Source organism: Saccoglossus kowalevskii, chromosome 12, assembly GCF_978046115.1.
Source record: "Saccoglossus kowalevskii chromosome 12, keSacKowa6.1, whole genome shotgun sequence".
In the NCBI taxonomy this organism is placed as follows: Eukaryota; Metazoa; Hemichordata; class Enteropneusta; family Harrimaniidae; genus Saccoglossus; species Saccoglossus kowalevskii.
The window spans coordinates 29666872-29691112 of record NC_140652.1 but is presented as its reverse complement, the minus strand read 5'-3'; the positions used below and the strand labels follow the sequence as shown (position 1 = coordinate 29691112).

At 35.7% G+C, this 24241-nt stretch overlaps 1 protein-coding gene across 1 annotated transcript in view; it reads right to left on the bottom strand.

Annotated features, from left to right (window-relative positions):
- Positions 1-24241, bottom strand: part of LOC144350432 (A.superbus venom factor 1-like) — a 64923-nt gene that overhangs the window by 27791 nt on the left and 12891 nt on the right. The window contains exons 12-25 of the mRNA XM_085506023.1: positions 20866-21060; positions 19481-19630; positions 17911-17985; positions 7827-7881; positions 7441-7473; positions 6356-6509; positions 4481-4709; positions 3574-3783; positions 3178-3298; positions 1947-2048; positions 1493-1684; positions 1128-1206; positions 513-669; positions 102-188 (exon numbers count right to left, since the gene is read on the bottom strand). Coding sequence (XP_085362149.1) covers positions 102-188; positions 513-669; positions 1128-1206; positions 1493-1684; positions 1947-2048; positions 3178-3298; positions 3574-3783; positions 4481-4709; positions 6356-6509; positions 7441-7473; positions 7827-7881; positions 17911-17985; positions 19481-19630; positions 20866-21060 — 1839 coding nt within the window. The remainder of the gene's footprint in view (positions 1-101; positions 189-512; positions 670-1127; positions 1207-1492; positions 1685-1946; positions 2049-3177; positions 3299-3573; positions 3784-4480; positions 4710-6355; positions 6510-7440; positions 7474-7826; positions 7882-17910; positions 17986-19480; positions 19631-20865; positions 21061-24241) is intronic.

Sequence of the window (24241 nt, the reverse complement as noted above, 5' to 3'; positions counted from 1 at the left end):
AACAGTATAACCATGACAATGGCTCACATTATCAGTAATATAAGTTCAAAAGTCATGAACAACAATAAAAATAAAAAAATAAATTTGTGAGTTGTACTTACTTGACAATTGGATTGTGCGAGTACATCACATTCTAACAGAGAAATCAACACATATGCTGTAAAAGTGGCATCGCCATGTACGCCACCCTGAAAATACAATGCTACGTAAACAACGTGCATAGTACGTACACTTTCTTCAACCTCATTATTTAACTCACTGACAAATTATTGTTATATAAAGTGAATTCTGAATATTCGCAACAACTGATTACCCAGTTAAGTCAATCTTTAGTTATTTCAATAATAATTATAAACACATTTCCCTTCAGAGAAACAAAGTATTTATGAGATATTCAGTCATGACTGAATCACTAGTACCTTGAGAATGTATTTCATTTATTTTCAATACCCAAATCATAATTAAGTGTAAATAATAAATTGTGAAGAAGATAATGGAAAAAAACAACTCACACTCATTTCCTTGTGATACACCCTATAGTTTTCCCTGAAATAGCCATCGTCATTTTGCATTGTTAACAACCAGCTTGCGGTGTCACATAAGACAGTCGGCTCAATAAATATGAATTTACTCGCTTGGCAGAACACCTTCATTGCAAAAGCGGTCAACCTAGAATTGTATAATAAGCCAATGCACGAGTAGCTTGTTAATCAATTACATATAGTATAGCCGCTGTTTTTCATATGCATCCAACTAAGCCAGCCATGCTCGTGTCGGGAGCACAAAGAAGTAGACTAACATGTCAGCAATATATAGCTATTATAAAATAATTATGTTTACTTCGAAACAAATCAAGTCTGTGAACGACTTTCGACATCATTAGAAGCTGACGCAATCACAAATTCACTTGCTATGACGAAGAGATAAACATATTTTTGTCCTGACATATCACGGCTTCAAAACTAACGTCGTTGAAATGTTCAACATTGGTGTGTTTCAAAATAATCGTTTTAGAACGGGAGAAACAGGGATTTTTGTCGAGTGTAACAGAACAGGCATTTTTTTGGGTATATGATAGCTGCATCACTTGATTGAGCTTACTTGTAATAAGATAATACCACACATACCATGTACTGCATGGTTTATGCGTCCAGATAGAGAAACATCCTAACTCCTTCTTATAGTAACTAAGTTCATGATTATATCCTGTAAAATAAACATCACATCTGCATCAATTATGGGGAAGATAAAACTCAATTATCATTCTGTTGTCTTATGCATTACTTAAAGAATAATATTTACTATTTTACAGAGAGTAATTGGACGATGTATTAAACACATTTATACAATAAAAAAATCGACAGAAATATAAAGACGGACACCAGACCACTAAATTACAAGAACAAAACTATACCTGGGCATTTACAATAACACCGAGCTCATATATGAATTACAGATGAAACATTAGTTTATGCTTATAAATAATACTCACCGTCTCTAATGTGGCTTTTTAACGTTTGCTCAATATCCGGGGTGAGTCTGTTTACTGCACTCAGATACATTAACGTATATAAGTTTGGTGCTGTGCGAATCAGTGTTTGCTCTCCACAACCTCTTGGTTTTCTTATCAAATCTTGTATATTATCACTAATTACTGCACTTACTGTAGAACCCATTAAATTACCTTAAACGGAATAATACAAAGTATACGTTAACAATTGTAGATAAGTTACATTTAATAATATTAGAGTACGTGTGTTTTTATTCTAGGCATGCGTATTATATATCCAATGTAAATGTCATATAATTGATGCCATATATGGAACATTACATGTTTATAACACATGAGCATCTTGATTAATATGATGTAATAGTACATATTTTTATTTGTCCATTATTTGAAATACTTGTAAATTGTGCACAATGAACTGATTTGAAATACTCACCACCTATGTTAACACGACATTCCGGAGAATCTGGAATCACATCAACAGGCATCCTAATGTCTAGTACATTAGATTGACGATGTTTCACAACATATTTATGCTCTGAAAAAAGATAAAAAATGATATATGCGAGTACCATAATCATATTCTTTACCTATTTACTGTTCTTTGAATTGGATATTGGATATTGTATAAAGAAGATTAGGGAGTGATATCGCTTGGGTTTGGCTAATCAACATTCTATAACAGATCAAAATACTTCTATGACATATTTTTAAAATATGTTTTGCTCACTCTTTGGTATTTTCGGTGGCACAGCCACTAAGTGGATTTGGGTACTTATCTGTGCCACTGTGAACAAACAAGTATGGCTTTATTGAATCTGGGTTTGAATATGCAAATTGATTTCTAGTCTCTGTGTCCTGTTGTATGGTCAAAATCGTATTTCAGTGATTTCGGTAAGAGCTGATATGTAACATTACTGTCAAACTGATTTATTAAATAATTGATTTTAGACATCTTGTCTGTTTATTATGTATATATTGTACCGACGAACCACTGTCACATTGACCGAATGCTATTTAGAATGACCTGGATTTCAATCTCAATATAGTGTTTGAAATGTAATTTGCAATACGGTGTTGACTGCATTGAAGGGCATTTTCCTATATCCTCACAAAGCTGGGATATCATCATTATGTACAATTTCTGCATTATGGGTGGTGAGTAGTTATTAGGATATATATATGTGTGTGTAGTTTGTGTTTTAAAGATTTAATTATGCAATTTGTAATTATATGATCTGTCATTTTTTGAAACAAGCTCTGCAAAAATAAAATTGTATCGTTTAATTTCAATAATAAACTTATAGTTTTAATTGTATGTGGGGACTATTGTATTTATATTAGCTCATATCATATTTGGAATATGTTCCTGATTATCTATAATTGCTGCATTATGGTTTGATGGGTGATTTATTATTAGGATTCATGTATGTGGGGGCGTAGTGTGTTTTTAGGGATTTAATTTGAAATTATAGGATCTACATTGTCAAAATATTCCAATTATTAATGGTTTTGATGTTCTGTAGAATGCAAATATTAAATTTTAGATTGAATTACTCCCTTTTGAAATATCGTAATTTGATTATTTGATTTGATGGGAATGTTGCTATTCATTACTACATACCGCATACATGCATTTCCAAAAAAATCGAAACATAAGGTCTTACCAATGTTCATAATTGGTCCTTGGTCAGTATTTTCTGTATTATCGACTTCTACTCTGTTACTCAGCAAACCGGAAGGGTCGAGCAACACTGAATGTTCAAAGGAACGTTGTACACCAGCAGGCTGTATTGAAATGAATAAAATGCTTAATGGCAACTATGACAGTTCCCGTGGGAATAAATTTTCGCTGAAATGGGTATGTTGTGTTGCTACGTATTGATGTTCATGACGATTAACACATGCTATATACACCTCCAGTTGGCGCAATCCCAATATTCCCTATTTTAATTTTGTTATATACTGCATTATGTTTCGTGTCAACTTACTTCATATGTGCTAGTATAACCAATTATAGTGTTGTTTTGTCATATGATAATGATAGCAATAATATTACGTACTTCCACTTTCAATATCCTTTCCACAATATCACCACCAATTGGACTGAATGCTACGATTTTTATTGGAAAGTCACCAACTTTCAGTGGAATAACTGTAAATGTAAACGATGTTGCGTCCTTAGCCTTCACGATGAACCTTTTTCGCTCACTTCTTTCCCCAGGTTTGGCATCAGAACAGATGCCTTCTACACCGTACATGTAAGCACGTACCTAACAAGAAAGATACAATTTGTTAAAAATCACTACACTAAAAATGATGTATCATTAGGGGTTGCTTCCCACATACTTTCTTACGGTCATAGCGTTGCAGTTCTTATACACGGCCACCAATATAGCTTTTTCTTACACACTGCAAAATAGAAACTATCAAAGTGTACTATTAAGTGTTTTGTGGTAAAATAAATCCAGATTTACGTGTACGTGTTTTGCGAACTGTTAACAGAAATAATAATTCTCAAATGAAAGAAGCATTAGTTATTTAACGTTTGTTCAAACCATAAATTGTGCATATCTTTTAGACTAGCATTGTTACGTCTGTATGTCATCGGTCTGGGGATGGTTTGTATTGCATTATCATGCACATATTGGAATCTGTGTTAGTTGTTGCTATGAGATAAAATAAATTATTGTGCTTGATCATTTAATTAGTTATTAAAAAGTATCAATATATTTTCCAGTATTCATCGGAATAATTCTTCATACATATTCATCTGGAAATGTGTTTTAATCTTCATTGATTTGTTGTTAGTCATGTTCAGTAGCATTATAACATTTTGCGTGGTAAACAAGGTATGCATATGTTATACAGTGACGTCCGTGTTTGTATAAATCATAAAGGATTGATTTAGCACTATTACATATTTGGGTGATAATGTGTTAAGAATTCCGTGGCAGTTGTGATACTTACAGCTAGATCCCGTGCACCATAGTTGAATACAGTCGCTCTGATTTCAATCTGCTCTCTCATTATAACAGAATATGGTAGACTAAGCTGAATAAAAAATTGTTTGAATGCAAGTAACTCAAATGGCTGTGCAACACACATGCCTGTATCACGGTTTACTCCAACCGCCTGTACAATCCACTGAGTTAGGCTACTTGGTACAGTCACGGGCAATGTCATCTGACCATTTTCACTGAAACGAAATAAAGTAAGTATTCAATACACCAATATCCATTTACACAATGAAATAAATTTACCCTTCTATCGTCAATAAATTTCAAGCATTCAACTGAAAAATCTCGACATAATGGTTAAAGGTGAACGACACATAGAGCGATATATCTGACAATTATTGAACGACAAAGTATTGATGTGATGGGGCTTCCCATGATGATCGATATGTTGTTATCAGGAATAAGACCACTACCTGAATACAACTTTGATTGGTGTATGGCGGGCATATGGAGCATGTGGAGCTTTTTTGTCCACTTTCCCCCAACATATGATTTGGGTATTAGATGATTGTTATGTTATATGATTGTTATTTCTATTTTAATAAGTCACGGTATATGGTCACAGTTTGAATGATAATATAATTTACAAGTACATGCCAGCATGCATGCAAAGCATGGTTTGGAAATATTGTGTGAGCTAGCTCTCTCACAGTAAAAACTATTTTTTGAAACATCAATACATCACTACATAGGATGCCGCCATGTTGTGATACACACTTTATCTACCAAAATGTGCTAATCCGCAATAACAAGTTAAAAAATAATAAAAATAACAGCCAGTTATTGCTTGATATTGTAACGCCGTAAAGCCTTGCATTATATCAAACCGATATCCTCTGATACACTTACTATTTCCTATGAATAGTAGGCCTGACCCGCATGATGAAAACGATTAAAATGGACGGCAGCATATATATAAACAATATTTTGAATAATCTTGAGAAACGGTTCTAATATAAAGACTGGTTCTGGTACTTTGCAAAAGGTCTAACAAATTTTAAAACATTAGTCCATCTATTGAAACTGAAATTCTGATCATTCTACTTAACCATCGGCCAGTATGACATTGACTTTTCGGTACACTATATACATAATGAAATCAATTCTAAAATTATTTAATAAACCAAAAGTTTAACATTAGAGTAGCATATGTAAGATATACCACGTGAAATTTACCATACAACAGTGAACAGAGATAAGAAATCTATTCACATATCCAAACCAGGAACAATGAAATCACAAATGTTTGAACAAAGCGGCACAGATCAGCACGCACAATCACATAGTGACTGTCCTGTCACAAATATCAAGATGTGAGCCACACATTAAGTGGCTGTAAAAAACAAGTCATAAGACTGTTTTGATTCTGCATAACGCATCAGACAGCTTCAAACAGACTTCATTCGAATACACACATTAGAATACAGGTTAATCACTGTCCATGAATTTCATAAGAGCGTCCTCGGCATCAAAAACTAAACAGAAACAAAGAAACTTATCTCAACTATAGAGGGCCTCAATCAAAATTGAAAGACCTATTTATGGGAGAAAGGTTAGATATATATTTGTATAGGGAGAAGGGTAAGGAATGTTCCTGAATGTGACATGATTGGTCACCATCATCAGTTTAAAGTCATAAATGCACAACAAAAAGCAAACGTTATAACTTATTAATATAAGTGGTCTTGTTTTTAAACAATAATGAACGACCCGCCAACCCATGATGGGCGAAAGCCAACTTTGTGCGACATATAAGGAGCACAAAGTGTGCTTGAACTCATTATGGTTGCCGTGAATTATGTAATAACAAAGTATACCGCCTTACTCTAGAAAGTCATCTGAAAACATCCATGTCTCTGGAAAATCAGATCTTACTGGCAACTCTAATTCGACTTCTTCGTCAATAGTCTCGTCTTCTGTAAATCCAACGTCTTGAAATTCACCACCAATGCGACCTTGAATTGCTGGCTCCGGGACACCTAAACAGCAATCAAGAAATGTTTCAAAACGTTCGTTGTTTTGCGGTATTGCCTCGCCACGCACAACAGCAATCGACAGTTATTCACTTGCACTAAATGTAGAATAAGTGTCGTAATTTATTATTGAATACCAAAAGCATTTTGTAGTATTTAGTATCAATTTCAAATAAGTAACGTTTTATTTTTCAGCGAGTTTGATATCATAGTATCGAACGATAAAATAAACATTTAAATAAAATACTATTGCAATGAAATTTAAAAAAAAAACACCTTTCCTTAAAAGAATTGGAAACAAAAAAATGATTCAAACGTCTTAGAAATAAGTATTGCCTATCAATTATTACAGTTATGAAGATATTTTAACTTGTGGAGCAAAATCATAATGTTGTTGCACCGCCATAATGTCCATCATATATGTTCTGCTCAAATGTTAATGATATGGTTATAGCTAAGAAAATTCACAACATTAATCACAATAGGCCTGTTTATCATTTTGGCGTTTCCATACGTTGATACTTCTTAGTACATGTATTTTTTTGTAATATGGTGTAGGGGAAAGGTAATATTTAAATTTCCTTGCCAAATAGTTACTGTAATTTAAATTGTGATAAAATTACGCGCAGCACAGCCGTATTTTAGAAGTTTTTGGTTGCACTTGATCAAATGATTTTGTTATGTATAATAAATATTTATCAATCTCATCTATGCCTGTCTGTTATTACTGTCTGTGCTGTTTATGGACTAGTTTTGTAATTCTTATTGTGTGTCATTCTTCTGTTATCGGAAGTAGGGGCTCATATCATACGTTAGTTGACGGGGTTCGGTCTATACTGCCACTTGCTCCGTAAATATACTGATGTAAAAACATTTCCTTTACGCAATCCTAAAATGAATCATACTACCATGTTCAGTGATATTCATCAAAACAAACCTTTTGCGCTCAGAGCGGTACTACATCCATAACCTGTCAATGAATAAAAATATCGTCTCATACATTTTCTGAAGGTTGAATTGTTATTAGATTAGACGGATAATGTATTAAAGAAATAGATTAGAAATGTAATTAAACGATGTTTTGATAGTTTAAATAAATAAATAAATAAATAAATAAATAAACAAACAAGTTATACAAACAATACCAAACTTATACAAAGGCGATATCATCTAGCACATTGTATTAGAAACATAAAACACTTTTTTGTCGCATACAGAGGTTATCAAAACTGTGTGTATGTGCTCGTGGGTGTATGTGTGTGTAAAGATGTATGAATGTGAACACGTGTTTGGATTAGTTGCCCCAATAATGTTTTGACTTACTTTTTCTTTTTTCTGTTTTCAAACTAGCATCGGTTATAACTAACATGCCAGCATCCTGTAGGACACAAAATATATACTAGTCATGTAACAAGCTATAATCAGCTATTAACACAATCAAGCCATAAACATCTAGATATTGGTCGGCAATATTCACATCTATATTCAAACTAAATCATTCTTTTCAAAAATGTAGTTTATAGTGAGAGATGCAACATTTCGAAAAATACGACAACTAAGTAAAACTTATTACCATTTAAAAGAAATCCAATATTACAATAAAAAAACTTGACCAACCCCAACAAATTCTCCATGCTAAATATATTATACGGTTCTGGAGAACGCAAACATCTTCATCAACTACTACCTAAGAGACACTTAATCCATTGAGGAGGGCCTATTTTAGGCTGGGTCCCGTCGTAGTGGGTCAGACTCTGTTTGCTGACCCAGCCAGAACGAACACAAGGTTCCCTGCACATAGGCGATATGTCGGTCTCAGCATTTTTTGCAGACAGATTTCTCTACCATCAGCACTCCTTGAAAGTTTCCAGGTCTCGCTTATTGGCCTATGTCCTCACGCAGAACTGTTTTGGTCTTTACTTTGAAAGCATACTACCCCCAGATTTGGTTTTGGTTCTAGCTTTCTCAGGCACACCGACCCCTGTCACTGTAGCAGATTTTTTGGCTTTTTGCTCCGGGGACAGCACAGGCAAGGTAAGACACGACCCTCTCTTGGGTCTTAACTAGGTGATGAGTGATGGTTGTAGAATGTATCATCCCGCACTGGCAAAAAGGGACTTCATCATCTTCTGTTTGCTCTGAAAACCCGCCACCTATCGGCGTCTGACTCTGCCTACAGTTCAAAATAGTCATTTTGACTGACCGGAGTCTCTGGTGGGTAATTGAAAGTAGTGAATTTAGGCAGAGAGTTCTCCGAACCCACCTATTCACATAGTTCATACCCATAGATCATAGACTCTGGGTCCCCCAACCACCGCACTCAAACAATCTTGGGGTCATAACCTAGATTCTATCTCTCCGTCATTGGCAGAATCGCTGATTGGGGGGATTAATGGATAAAGAGAGGTGGAGGTGGATAGATTCCTACATCGATGTACGGTATCCCACATGAAATGTATCCACTGCTGATTATTATACCAGACAATGAATGCATCATCTGAGTTCCCATTACTCTCGACACTAATGTATTGAAACCATGGTGTCATTCCCAACAGATTGATAATCAAATCAGACGATGATTGTTTATTTATCATTAAACTTAAAATGTTACCAACCAAGATGCCAACTTGCCTCGCCTCAATTCTGTTGTGTTTTTGTATTTCAGGAAATTGTGTGATAGTGAAGCATATAACAAATCCTACATATCCCACTTCAAGTTCGAGATCATCGACTTGGACCAAGAAATTATGCTGAACTGCATAGTATTATATGAGCCACTGAAAAACGAGCACATTTGAGGAACACTGACTAGTAGAACAAATATTGAAAACATTAGAATTACATAAATTTAAGGCTAAAGCTTCCAAATATGAACATATTTCATACTACCTCAGTTACATTGTGCTGGAAATGAATATTTTAACCAATCCAGACAAAACCAAAGCAATCAATAACTGGCCTGTACTAAGTGGCATGATCGGATATTACCACCAGTGTGTCAAGGGTTTTTTTGAAGATTGCTACTAAAGTATTTTATAAATTACAGTATCTGTAATCTAGAAAGTTAAAAAATTACAGTTTTCAATTGTATGGCAGAATGTCAGCCAGCCTTCGACACATTAGTTGAGTGGTTCTCCCATCCATCTGCATTGGCGTATCCTGACTGTGCCCAACAAGGAGCTGGGTGGGTAGTGAAGAAAACATTGACTGAAGCATTGCAAAGAACTGAATTGTTGTCAATAGCAACAAACATATTGGGAAAGTCAAAGACAGTAACAAAAACACACAGGCATATAAATACTAACGTTCTAGGAGCTTTATTTGCTCCAAGTAATCCAAAGTAGAACGAGATGAATCAACGTTATAGTCCGCCATCTTTATTTTAATATTAGATGCAACCATTATTTTATGGGCGACAACGGGTCATAACTTGAGGGAGTTAACATCCATGATTTTTAAAAATGCTTTGATCAATAAGAGTCTAAGTGACATTATTTTGATTTTTCAGTGGACCGATAAATGCATTTGACAAGGAAATATAAAAACTCTACCACAACAGCAATTAAAACAGCTTGCTGCATTATAAGTATCACTACCCTGTCAAATTAGTGGTTCATGCGTATTTGAATCTGAACATAACAGGCCAATTCTATCACAACTTTCTAGGCTCAAACTTTCATCCAATCAGAGCATTCCAAATAAACATGATTCCCCACAAATACTAGAGGGCGCTCTGACCTAAAATGCCATAATTTTAATTAAAAGAACTTACATATATATATATATATATATATATATATATATATATATATGTTTAATTCTTTTAAAAGATCCCTTACATTAGTAAATAGCGCCACACTCAACACTAATTAGAACAAGTAACCTGTAGAATACTGTGTGGGTAATATTTTTTATATCGATTTTTGTTGCATTTGCAGCAAATAGTTACCAAACAATGAGAAATCTATAGGATTGAATATACCCCACAGCTGGCTTCACATGCATTGTTCATAGTTCATATGGTGCTTACACCAGGATTTAATTACAGCTCCTAGGCGGTATGTGGTTACAGCTTAATGTTCCGAGTAATCGCAAGAAATTGACATGACAATAGAAATTCATTAAAGACTGGCACTCCCGCATGCAATTAACAGCGAGTGAAATTCCTGGGATTGAAACATATATTTTGAAGTCACTGATGTAGGCAACAAATAACTGCAAGTTGACATAAAGACGAGGTAGTTTATTTAATCAGTGGTCAAATAGAGGCTGAAATTATAATTAATTTGTTTATTTCAATTTCTCCTGACGTCAAATAGAATACACTGGTGAAACACGGTAGTAACTGTGGGTGAAAGGATGTTTTGGGGTGTAGTTTACATTGTATATGGAGTGGCAGGGTCGGGTGTAATGTGTTCATTTCCAACTATTATGAAGTCATGTAGAATTTCACTTAATTTATTTTTGCTGACATGTTTTCAAGCATTACATGTGAATCCAATTTCCACTGCGCTGTGTCTCAATAGAGTATGAGGGAAATGGCATATTCACTGGAATTTATTTCAGGGGAAAAATGTTTTCAGTGATAATGAAGTATTATGACAGATACCCTCCCCGTGGCTTTCATTGCGTATGGAAGTTATTTTCACGAGTGATGCGGTGTATCCTGCTGCCGTACATTCACGAGCGAAGCCACGGGGAGGGTGTGGGGTTCTGTTATTATACATATGTCCCATATTTGATTACCGGGTATTTCATATTAAAAAAAGAACGTGCAACAAACCGGGATAGAAATTTAGATCGGGGAACCCAATTGCCCTTTAATATGCTCCAAGACAGTGCTGCGACCTAGCAACGCTTGTCAGTGTAGAACGCATGTCGCTGTACTTGTGAAAATAACATAATCAGACGTCTAATTTGAGTCATTGTCCGAATAAATAACTCGTGGATGTTTAAGCGCGGTGGTCGTAGCGCAGCGCGTGTTCGAATTTCATGTAAATAAACAATGTATTTTACACGCGTTGTATACGTCGCTATGAGTCCCATATCGAACAGGACGCGACACGACGACTGTCGCCCTTTAGTTGGGACCACGACAGAACCAGAACTTAAACTGGGCGACTACGATACACGGTAGATGTTGAAGTTAAAAGTTCCTCCACAGATCTGTGCATTGGCGAACATGCCGTGCAACTGCGGTACACCACTGACGGAATGACTTTCGTTGAAATCGGTCGTCGCTGACTCGTGAGCTGCACACTACAACCTCGTTTGTGATGTTGCTTGCTGGTCGTGGATAGACTGAGTCTTGGTTACCGGTTAAATTTTGCTAATTTGGCGTTGGTAATCTTTATTTGGAACTGAGTAACACCACAGGGAGCCCAGGAACTATAATAATCAACTGTAATACGCAGTCTCTATGAGGGGGGGGGAGGGTATCGGCTGGTATCTAGTGTAAGAAATAGACAAGGGATGAAGGCTCCAGCCAGCTCACATTTTTTAAACTCGAAAAAACAGACGAAAAGAATGAAAAATAAAATATAAAAAAAAATACCAGGTTGAAGAATATTAGTTGCTTCTTCAAATTTCGCCAAAGCCCTACCTACATTTTACCGATATCTGCAGAATAAATTAAGAAAACTACACAAATTGACTCCATTTAGGATTTCCTAACGGTTTGCCCGAACGCACGGCACAGTTGGAGGCGTGGCCTGTTCAGCATTTGTCAACAACCAATCACAAGACTGGTTACGAACCAGTTGAGCAAGGTTAACCAAGTCGTGACCTCGATCTGAAATTTGAAGGAGCAACTAATATTCTTCAACCTGGTATTTTTTTTAGATTTTATTTTTCATTCTTTTCGTCTGTTTTTTCGAGTTTAAAAAATGTTAGCTGGCTGGAGCCTTCATCCCTTGTCTATTTCTTACACTAGATACCAGCCGATACCCCCCCCCCCGCGCTCATAGGGAGTGCGTACAGTTGATCATAGTTCCTGGGCTCCCTGTGGTACTAGTAAGTCATCCCGTCAGTGGAGTACCGCAGTAACACGGCATGTTTGCCATCAGCATTGTATTCAAACGAATCACGTGGTGTGCCGTTCTCGTTCAAACCCGGGATTCGATCAATAGGGGAGTCCCAGTAAAAAAAACACACATTGCAAATCATGCAAGTTCAACATTTTCAAACCAATATACTAAAACAGAAATGCTCAGAGATGCAAATGAAGGATAGATATTACTTTTCACTATACACATCTCTGTTGATACTATCCCTCACATATTCTACTCCCAATTACTCCTGCGTAAAATGGACTAGCCTCTTTCATGTTGACATTCAGACTAAAATCATGTGACAGGCTGTTAAAATTGGCTGTTGCATACTCTTTCGCCGGTCTGGAAAATGTGTTTAATTAACTCACATTCAAGCAACAATGCAGATTTCCCAGTGGGAGTGAGACTATTCGACTCTGCCACTAAAAAATAGGGGTGTTTTCAGCAAAAAACGAATAACCCTGGAATACACACAATATACTGAATTTCGAAACAAATCGTGCATTATTTACAGCAGCAGAATACCACAGAAATATCAGACGAAACATGAAAACACTATATATTGTATTTCAGCCTGAACCCTCTATATTGCAATTCAAGGAATTAACCCCATATGTGCATCCATTTCCCACCTTGGTATCACCCACCCCTGAAAACAAACTCTTTATACCACGCTGAAGCGTTTGGTAATGAATCAGGTACATGTATTGACTAAGCGTGTTGTATATATGCAAATGAGTATAGGAACCATTAATGCTGTAGGATGTATTGGGAGGGTGGAGGATTTAATGTTTGTAATGACTGGTTGTAATGTGCTATCCCATTGTTTACAGGATGCAGCCTGATATTTGTTGCTTTCTTGGTTGTTCAATCAAGACTAAAATTTGTGTGGTGGGTGGAAGATGTATTTATTGTTTGTTGAGTCAATGTTTTGAGACCCTGCAGCTTGAAATGGTATGGTCCAAATCAAAATGTTATATGGCGATTTCTTCTAAAAACATGACATCAATATGATTTCTGTTTATTTATTACAATAGTAGATCCCGAGAACTAGCCACTGAGTATAATGTTGAGAATAAATGGTATTCTGAACAAGCTTTATTAATTAATGCTGGCAATATTCCAATATAATTTGGAAGCAAACTGAGACACCAAATCTAGTTACTGTATTATTATACTTCTAAAATATTTTTTTTCAAATGTCTTGAAACAGATTCAAATATAAGGATATTGATTAAAAAATTATTACGATGATACCTCAAAATATGCACGAAGACAGTACAGCGGCAGTATCGACCGATGCCCCGTAAAATACCGCAAAATTATGGCACGCTGTAACGTATGGCGTTACGGTGACAGATGTATAATAATGTAAAATATTACGATGAAATGATGTCCAACAAATTAATTTGTATATGGTAAATTTATTATAACGAATTCAGTGAAAATATTATAAAATAAATTAAATAGAAATATTATATGTATTTTTGTATGTGGAAACTTGGCTGGCCCACTCAAAAATATAAAGATGTGAGGTCTGCAGTTCTTTGGATTTTTTTTTTAAATTGTTTTATTTGTGAAAAAACTGGTATTTTAAAGACTGCAAACACTCACAGTGATAGGCTAGTTCACCAACATGTCTCTTCTCTTGCTTGAGTGTGTACACGGTACACGGTTTGGTGACTTATGTTTCTTAAATATTATAAATATATATATATATATCACTTTAATTTCATCACATAAATTTCTGCTAAACATCTGTTTCAAAAGGCACAACAGTGATAAGTAACCAGACCATTACCCCATTAATCAACTTACCCCCATTAAGGTAGCGAGAGGGGAACAACTAGAAAAAACATTTTTCAAAAAATTTCGAATCATGAAACATTATATTCTATACTTTCTTAATCTTTGGTCCAAATTTACAGCGCGCGATGCATTTGCTGCGTAATTTCAGTTTATTCCCGGAACTCTAGTTGTGAGTTAACGAGCCCTTCATGCATTTACATATCATCTTGAGTGAAAGACTGAAGAAAAACGATTTAATTTGCATACTGATTTGTTGACTATCTATCTTTATTCTATCTTGTGTAATTTATAAGTAGTGTCCGTTACGCGATCGAAGTACAGATAAACATTACGCTATAATATTTCAAGCTTTTCTCTGGTTTTTTTTAAACCTAATATATCATATATATCATTTAAAACTGGACGCCGAAAAATGTCCGACGCCGTTGAAAGATATCTAAATGAAAGTGACCTGTGCTCATAATACAGTCAGCCCGCAGATTGGTTTGAATACGAGCCTATCGACAGTAACAACGAAAGTTCTGTGCAAAATATTGTCCTGAGTGATTGTGACACCGAAAGTTCAGACGACAACAAGATGGAAATCTTGGGTACAGACGCTGGTTCACTCACCATGGTAGAGTTACAGTCTGTAAACAGAATTGGCAGTGACATATTGGTGTGTAAAAAGGGGAATGTCGTCTTCGAAAAAAACACAAACATTCGACATGGCTGGGGGAGCCATTTTTACTATGAGTGCACAAGTCAAAAATGCAACTCCGCGACTGGCATTTTTCCGGCGTCGAAAAAGAGTGGACATTGTTTTGATATACAAATCGTAAACACATTGCCTCAACAAACAGGAAAGAAAATCCAGACAACCATGTCCTACTTGTGTTGAAATACATTTTGTATTTCACGTCAGAATATTGTTTAAAATAAAATCTTCAATCCCAGCCAAATCGAAGTCAAAGGATCAGATTGCGTGCATATAATTATAGATAGTAACAACAACAAATATTTGAACTTTTGACGGTTGTTCAACATCTATGAAAACCAGAAAGACAATTATAAGAAAATGTTTGAGAGTTCGAATTTTAAATAAGGGCGAGCGGTTTTGCGCGGTCGAAAGCAAAGAGGAAATTTTCCGGTCGAATCCAACAAGCGGTCGCAAAAGCGAACGAAAAAAGAGATTGGAAAGCGGGAGCGGGCGAGAGGTTGGGCGAAATGAGTACTGCACTCTAGTAGACTCTTCAACACCATCCCGCTCGTGGTTCGCTGTGACTATGACCATCATTTCGTTTTTCATCGGTAGGAAAACAACTATCTAGTGCTGACTTGGAGCTAATTGATTACAACAAATCCGATAACGGTACACTCTCCATAAGCATAAAGTAAACATATCTGTACTTGCAGACATGTATATCCCGTTAGTAAATATATGGTGTCATGATGGCCCGCCCTGTGTTTAGAGAACCCATTGTACTGTTGACGCTGTTCAACATAACAAAGAGACTTGAATAAATTAATTGCGCGGTAGGCCATCTTGTTCAATTTATCACTGTCACTTTTTAAGGAACAACCAATTTTTTCACGATGTAACAGTCCACGTAGATCAGATACTTGTATATTTACAAAGTATAATCGAAATGGTAGACAGTCCACAATGATTGCCAAAGTGTTACATTCATGACTGTATTTGGGTGTCTAAGAAGATATAATATGACCGTTAAGAAATCCAGGATCAGTCCATATTACACAAAGACACAGCGAGAGCATTGCCTAAAAGTTTAACCAGATGTTGGCCAACGTGTTAGTCATCTTGACCAGATAAAAAGTCAAACTGGAGTCATGAAGTTAAAGCGTGAACGGGTATGTAGAGCAATGGAAAAACAGCTTATATGCTACTTATAAAAGTCACCGGGGAAAGATTAGCTGATAGTGGGTAAAAAAGCAAGGTACATTATGACTAAAAAAAACCAGTAAGTGATTTGAACTGGAAATTGGAGACTGAATCTTGATCCGAAATGTGAAAATCTAAGGTAAAAATAAATTGGCTAATAGTAGTGAAAATAATCTATGCTAATATTTCCAGTTGAATGCACCATCCATCTTAATCTGCCCACATCGATTGATGCCTCACTGTCGTATGAAAATCCAATCAGACCACCTATTGGAGTTCCAACCTCAAGGCAATGAAATGCCAGGGCTCAATGTGCGACATTTTCTTGCGCAGAATCTATGTCTGAATCTTACTCAAACATCATTCAAAGAAATCCAAGAACACACACAACCGATTATTCATGTTAAGAAACAAGTATTCAAAGAGTATGAATAATATGACACATGTTACTTGATTTGACTGGTTTCAAGACATGACACAGAAGTCATCAGTGGGTTAATCCTTTAATACGTCAACAGCTTCAGCAACATAAACTATAGATGATGAAACTGAGATTGATACTGTTGAACCTTATGTGTTGCATTTTACAGATTCACTCACTGAAAGTAACATGTAGCCTGAATGAGAAACTCTGCCAACTGACGGGCAACGTTTATTTTCAGATAATGAAGCTAGAATCAAGAAACCAACAATGTAGAAGGTTACAGAAAGAGACACACATACAAGATATGACGTAACAGGGAATACACAGATCTCAGCATTACCTGCTTTAAAATAATCGCAGCTGATGATGATGAGCTGATGGGCACAGCTGCATATGATGTAACAGAGACAAGTAGACACATGAAACTACATGGAGTGTTTGACGATGTCTTACAATAGTTGTAAATGTGATATTAGCGTTGTTATGCGTTTTTTGCAGAATTTTTGATGAGCTTATTATGTATAATGTATGGATGAATGTGTGGATTGCATTGTAGGGGGAGTTATACCATTGACCGTTATTGTTCTGTGTTAATGTAACCAAGGTTAAAATGCAGTTGATTCTTGGAATTATCTAGTTTGTTGATCGAGATATAATTTTCTAAATATATATTGAACATATGAACATATTTATTGCTCATTTACAAGTCTGTGACAGTGTTTCAGATATGACAGTTATGCATATTAATTAGTTTTCTTGTCAAATGCATCCGTAATTGCACAGGTTGCATCTCTCTAATGCTTGAGATATTACAGTTATACATATTGATGATATCAGACTAGCCCCTCTTTCTTGGGTCATGTTGGACGCAATGAGTCTAAAGTTTGCATGTACATAGTATTGCGCAATTAGTTAGTTTTAAAATGTCTTGATGAGAAGCAAGATATCTGACAAACATGTCGTATTTCATTTCCAGTACTATTGTCTTTTTTACCCATACCAGCAGTGAACACCTGTACACCTGTGCAGTTTGAAGTATGCATGTGTCCCTCTCAATAGCAATAAGCAGGCTTTACACTGGACGATCACCCACTCATTCACTCACTCATTCAGCGAATATATGCAATTGGTGGCTTTTCGTCGGTTTACTAGCGTAAATTACGATCTGGTAACTGCATCTTTAAAATATTATCTCAATCTTGATTATTTCTAAACCACAATATATATTTTTAAACATTTTACCTCAAACACCTGCTTTGCATTTTTGCCACCACCTGGTCCACAACCAAGATCAAATGTGTCCATTCTTTGGAACATCTAAAACAAAAAAGAAAGTTGTTAAGCAACATTTTTATACAATATCTTTTCCACTGAGATCTTGTTCTCAAGAACAATTAATTTATGGCAGCTGATGATAATAGTAATAATCAATACTGGACATTTTGATTTAAACATTGTGGCAAAAAATAGTTGTATAAACTGGTATTGTACAATTTTGTACTTTATGTGTCTTCATTTATCTATGTATATCTATTTGCAGTACTCACTGGAAATTATAAAAAAAAAAAATTGTGACGCAGCTGACATAACTAATTATATAGCGTACGAGAGGTAAACAATTCCTTAATATAACTGACCATGATGACAGGAACTCTGCAAAATTATTGCAGTTGCTATTTTTATAAGGAAGATTGACTACCAGCTGTGTTATAGAGGCAATCAGAACGGTAACTACCCGTAAAGATGGGATTGAGCAAGTAAATGAGTGAAGGTGATGCGATGTACCCGCATGTTACGACACACATTTCTGACTCTTCCAATGTCCTTGTATTCAAGACAAATCGCTTCATTACATAATTGATGACAGTTTGTCTGTGATCATTGTTTCTCACCTTATGATATGGTGTCTAGTTATTGACAAGCGGTTACTTGAAGCCAGTATTCACCACTAGAAGTGGTCTGAATGGATTTTGATGCTGTTTTAGTTAGTTATGTCAAAGGATGACAATTTCCATGGTGTAACGATTATTGGGTAAATAAAATTGGGTCAAGGTGAAATTGCAGCCCTTATTGAGTTAACGTTTATAAATAATCATAAAATCATCACACACATTAGTTTAACATACGTTTATTCCATTACTATTAGTTTTTAAATTACAACTTCCCCGTGACATAGAATTATTATTTTTTGAAAATACACACAATCTACAGTACAAATCTTCATCACCCCTGTATTTCAACCACGGACGAGTTGTTAACCAACTTTGTTTAAATCGTCAATGTTCCTTGGCTTTTATTAGTGACACTCTCCACAGTCACAGCTACGTTACCAGACTCAATACCATCGGCATTTTGCGTGTCTGCTGGAACAGCAGCATTTTCTAAAGCTACTGATTCTATCGCCGGAGTTTTCTGTCCATGGCAGTCCATGTACCCAACCAGGGTTCCGACAAATTCCAAAATTCAATGAAGTTTTCTGGCGTTTTGTGGGACCCCTCTAGGGAATAAATTACTACGTCGAAAGCGCCACCATACGATCGAAATGGGAGAGTCGTTTGGACGCATTTTTTGTTTTCCTGCGCCAAATGTGGCCCGATTTAATAAATCATTATCCTTAGAATATATTACGAAATGAAAAATTGAAGTAATCCTATGTTTTTTAAAGTTGTATACTTGTAAACCTTTTGTTATATAAATCAGCCACCACTGTTAACTAAGGTTGTAAACAGAGTGGTTTGTCCCGTTATTATTTATTAAAAATAGCTGAAAAAGACTTGTGTTTCAACATATGAATGTGATAACCACAACATACCTTTTGTGCTGTCAGTTTATGCGCATCGTTGAGTAAGTATACAGCCTTATCAACTGCTAATACACCTATACGAGTACCAGGATCTCCAGTTACGGTAATCACTGCTTCACTATCTGGCTCATATTCATTACTGCCCGCCTGTACACTTAACTGGAAAATGAGAATGATACAAGAAAAGTCGTATACACGTGCAGATATGCGACATCTACTTGAAATAATTGGAATATCGCTCCACGTTTCGTGTTTAGGGCATTATATTTACAAACTATACCCCACATTTTTTCAACCGTAAGCTATGCATATCATTTGAGTCAAAATGTTAAACATTATATTCTTATACACAAGTTTTACTTATACACATATCTTCACTTATATGGGCTTAGTCGATTAAATGGTTTCATATTACATGTAAACACATGTTTTCATATTACGATATTTCATCATATACGTGTATAATATACATTATGTCAAATATATTCGCCACTGCAACGATAGTTTTGACTTTGATAATACAGATGTGAACTAAGATTCAATACGTAATTTAAGTCAACCATAAGGTTCGCAAACATTTTTATGTTAAGTCACAGGATGTTTGAGATTTCTACTTTGTTACATTTTTATTTAATTAAACCTGAATTAAAACGCAATTCGACATTAAATTGCAATGTAATTAAATTACGTTTAATTAAACTTCAATTAATATGCTAACTTATATAGAATCTCCTTTTAATCCGAACATAATATCATGATTTATATTTCAGTCAGTTTGACAGTGGTTGCCATGACATATACTGATAAAGGTTAATGACAAGACCAGATGGCGAGCTGGTCGAAATCAACCAAAAACATCTTATGACTCTGCAGTTTTTAAGATACAATACAGTAGCTGTAATCCTAAACCAATTTTGTTTGCGATTCTAACTAAGGCGGTATCTTTGTGGAATGTTAGTGCAAGACTATTACCCCATCAATATTAGTTAGTGTTGACAATATATAGTAGTGTTTTTACTAGATAGTTTGACGAGTAATTAATTGATTATGATGTGTAAAACTTTCATGTGATTGGTTGTTTGTTTGAAGGCAAGGCCTTGGAGTCTCTTATACTGATTGTAATTGGTTAAGGAGTGACAAGAAATAAAGAGTGATTTAATGCTATCTCGGGTGAAAACCAGGGACTTGGCAGAGAATCGTTGGGGAACATGAACGAAGCTTGTGTGTGTTTTTGTCAGCCTAGCGTGGAGACGACCGAATCCCGGTTACCTAAGTGAAAGGTTTTTAACCATCAAAAATACCTATCACAATAACGTAACTACATTAGAAGTTAATCCAATGTCATCACAACAACGGTAATACATTTACGTGCGTGCGAATCATGGTTAACTTACACTTTTCACACATTCATCTGTGATGTCCAACCAAATTGAATCAGACACAACATCACCTGCATCAGTTATATAATATACAATCAGACGAGATGATGGCGACATTTCGGGAATAACTTTAAAAAACACATTAGTTACACTATTTTCAATTTTCCCTACAACCGTAGCATGATGCACAATTTGGCCTCGAGCAACAACCTGCGAAAACAAGTATTACTGAATGTTAATATAAATGATCGTGTTTTTATGTGGTTTTACCATCACCACACTGTGTAGATAGAAAATTGTTCACCAAAGTTTTTTTTTTCACTGTACGCGCTGCCTGAGGGTTATCTGTAGCTTTGTGTTTTTATTCGGCCAATAATTACAGATTGTGGTAACAGTGTTTGACTTTGAAAAGTTCATGTGTGCTTATGTTTCAGCCCCGCCAAAGAAAAAAAATGACAGAAAATTTGAGCAAAAATCACGAAATTGCCGCTCATGGTAGAAATGGCTTTTGCATGAAATTTGCAATCAAGATGATTTATTTTTATTCGCTATTATTTCAGAAATAGTTCGTGTTTGAGTATGGCTACTTACGCACCAAGGAAAAAGTTAAGCTACGATTGGAGTGTTTGACTAGCTTATACTAGATACTTTCTACAAACGTAATTCAACTATGACTGCTTGACTTGGATGTTTGTCTGTTTGAACTTGAAGTCATGTCGTCTTCCCTCCCACCTATCTATCTTACATTCACAAACACGCTTCCATACTAAGCATCAAATTTAGCGAGATCACACTCTCCTCAGGGGTACTTCATGTGAAAGATAATTTTAAAACCTTGCCTACTTCTAAGTGTTTTGAAATAGATTAACCATGATGCTCGACACTGGTACATTTATATGACGTATCTTTATTTTGTCTTCACTATGTCTTTGTCATATCCTCAGCTTATGTAACCAGACAAACAATAATGTATACTTACATAATAGGTGAGTTTACTAACTTCACTCTCTCGAGTTACTAATATTTCAGCCAAAATATGACGATGAATCTGCATTAGCAAACATAATCTGATAAATATTCTGATATAATATTATGCACAGTAACAGTTATATTATCTGCAATTTGCCCTAGATATGTTATGAGATACGTTTCTGCTTAGTCGTAAAGTGTAGACAGAACAGATATTTCAAACTCATCATCTATCCCATTGGAGTAGTATGGAGGGTGGAGTAACTGTGGAATACATTAAGTTGATTTACAAACAAACAGCCCCTCGGCTGAGGTAGCTCTACATTTCTAGAGAATTGTACATCAGGAAATGAAAAAATCTAAGACCTGGCCACTTGAAGTACCGATATGTTAAATATCACAGTAATCGAATATGCTGTTTTCAACAAGAAGTCGAAACTATAACGTTTTATAAAAATAATCATCAAAATTAGAGAATTGAACAAATCTAAGATTAGTCAAAAATATAAATACCCTTCTAAATCTATCGAATATATAAATACGGAGCATGATTTAGAAGGTTAATTCTTTAAACAGATAATGCCCGTAGGATTAAAGAGGTCTTTGCACATTTACTCAAATGAATATTACACGAATTTTGTGAAACCAGGGTAATTTTACTGTTTCTTTAAATCTATGTAGTTTTCTTTACATTCCTTGTTATTACGGGCCCGTGCGTTGTTATTAGGGTAACCCGTATTTGTGACGTCATGGAAAAGTTTTGGCTTCATGATTGACGCCCGTTCAGACGCGCTGCAGTGATTGGTGCGTTCCACAATGTCACGCCACTTCACGCGCAACAGAAGAAGGTGCAAGACAGAGAAAAAGATGGTAGGAGCTTAAAGCAGGATTGTGTTGGAAATGTGAACATGAACGCGTTTTAGAAAGCATCAATTCGGGTGGGGTGGTGGTGGGGGGGGTCCAAACTTCGCTTAAAATTTACGGAGCGTGAATCGCTGAGAAGCTATGCGTAATCCGGATGATATGAATGACGTGCGTTGTTTTTTTTTTTGGGGGGGGGGCATGCCCCCACCCACGATCCGCCACTCCGTGGAGCCTAGAGTCTGCGGAAGTAGCTGTAATTCTCTGACAGTGGCCGTGTTCTATGGCGACACCATTGCGTCATCGCTAATTGTACTTGCCTCGTGGTCAGTGGTACAGAAGGTTGTGAACTGGTTGGCGATTTTTGACATCGCAACATATTTTTTTACATAAATTTATTATTGTAGTGTGTATCATATAATGAGAAGCGCTAAAACCAATATATTCTCGCTGTAAATGTAAAAATGGATAGCGGTACGTTTGGACGCTAGCATTTCTCGGGCGGGGGCACAACACAAACTCAGCTCTCCTCTTGTTTATTTTTCTGTGAAGCACATATTTTGTAATGTTCAGAAATTGCCGTTGTTAGACATGTTGTTGCCATGGCATCCTTATATTGAGTGAATTACTAGTTTAAATATTAAATTTGTATTTTATTTATCTCTATTCGACAAGTTAGTCGTTAACCAAGGTGGTATAAATGCCTGTATGCTCCTCACCACGCCAAATTGGTTATTCCAAGATACGAATACGATTAGATTATTTTTTGTGAAATCTGGAGATTCGCACCGAAGCCCAAATCCGGTTATCCACATTCCCCATTGTGCGTAAAACGAAATATCTCGCGGTGGACTTGGTGCGAGAAATACCCGAGCTACAATTGATTAAAGTTATATATGAACAGCTTACTTAAGAATGAACGTATTTGTATAAAAAGTAAAGCAGGGCATAAAAATGAGGCAAATTGAAAGTCTTGCATAATTCCATGTAAGGGATAAAGCACTTATTCTGTCCAAAACCCAAAAGTTATATGAATTTCCTCTATAAACCTCTATAAAAACGTCTCGGACAACCCAAGTTACGCATCAATTTCTTTACTGCCCGACTAATGTGCTTACAAAGCCATGGAGCTACAAAGTATAACTTATTACTTGTCTTATTTGCGTTTTCCAAAATAAAAAAAAAATGTTCAGTTGAGCCGCCAGGTTTAAATAATTTAGACCAATATTCTCAGGGGATGTATTAGCTGGAAACGACCTAACCGCTACTTTGCCGACAATACTAACATTACCTTCACGTAAATTCATCATCCCCGATTTCCCCCTACAAAACGGATAAATTTTACTAATAGATATTACTGAGGGGGGGGGGGTAATTTATTGGTTTATCGTTTTGAAGAATGAACCGTTTTCCTATCACTATCTTCGATTTCATTTGTATTTTACTTAGCATTAGATATTTCTAACTGTAGAATAGATTTATAAATCGTTTGCCCGTGTTCAATCCAATCTAATCTAGAACAAATAATTAGTTTACATATGTAACATATGCATATATAGTA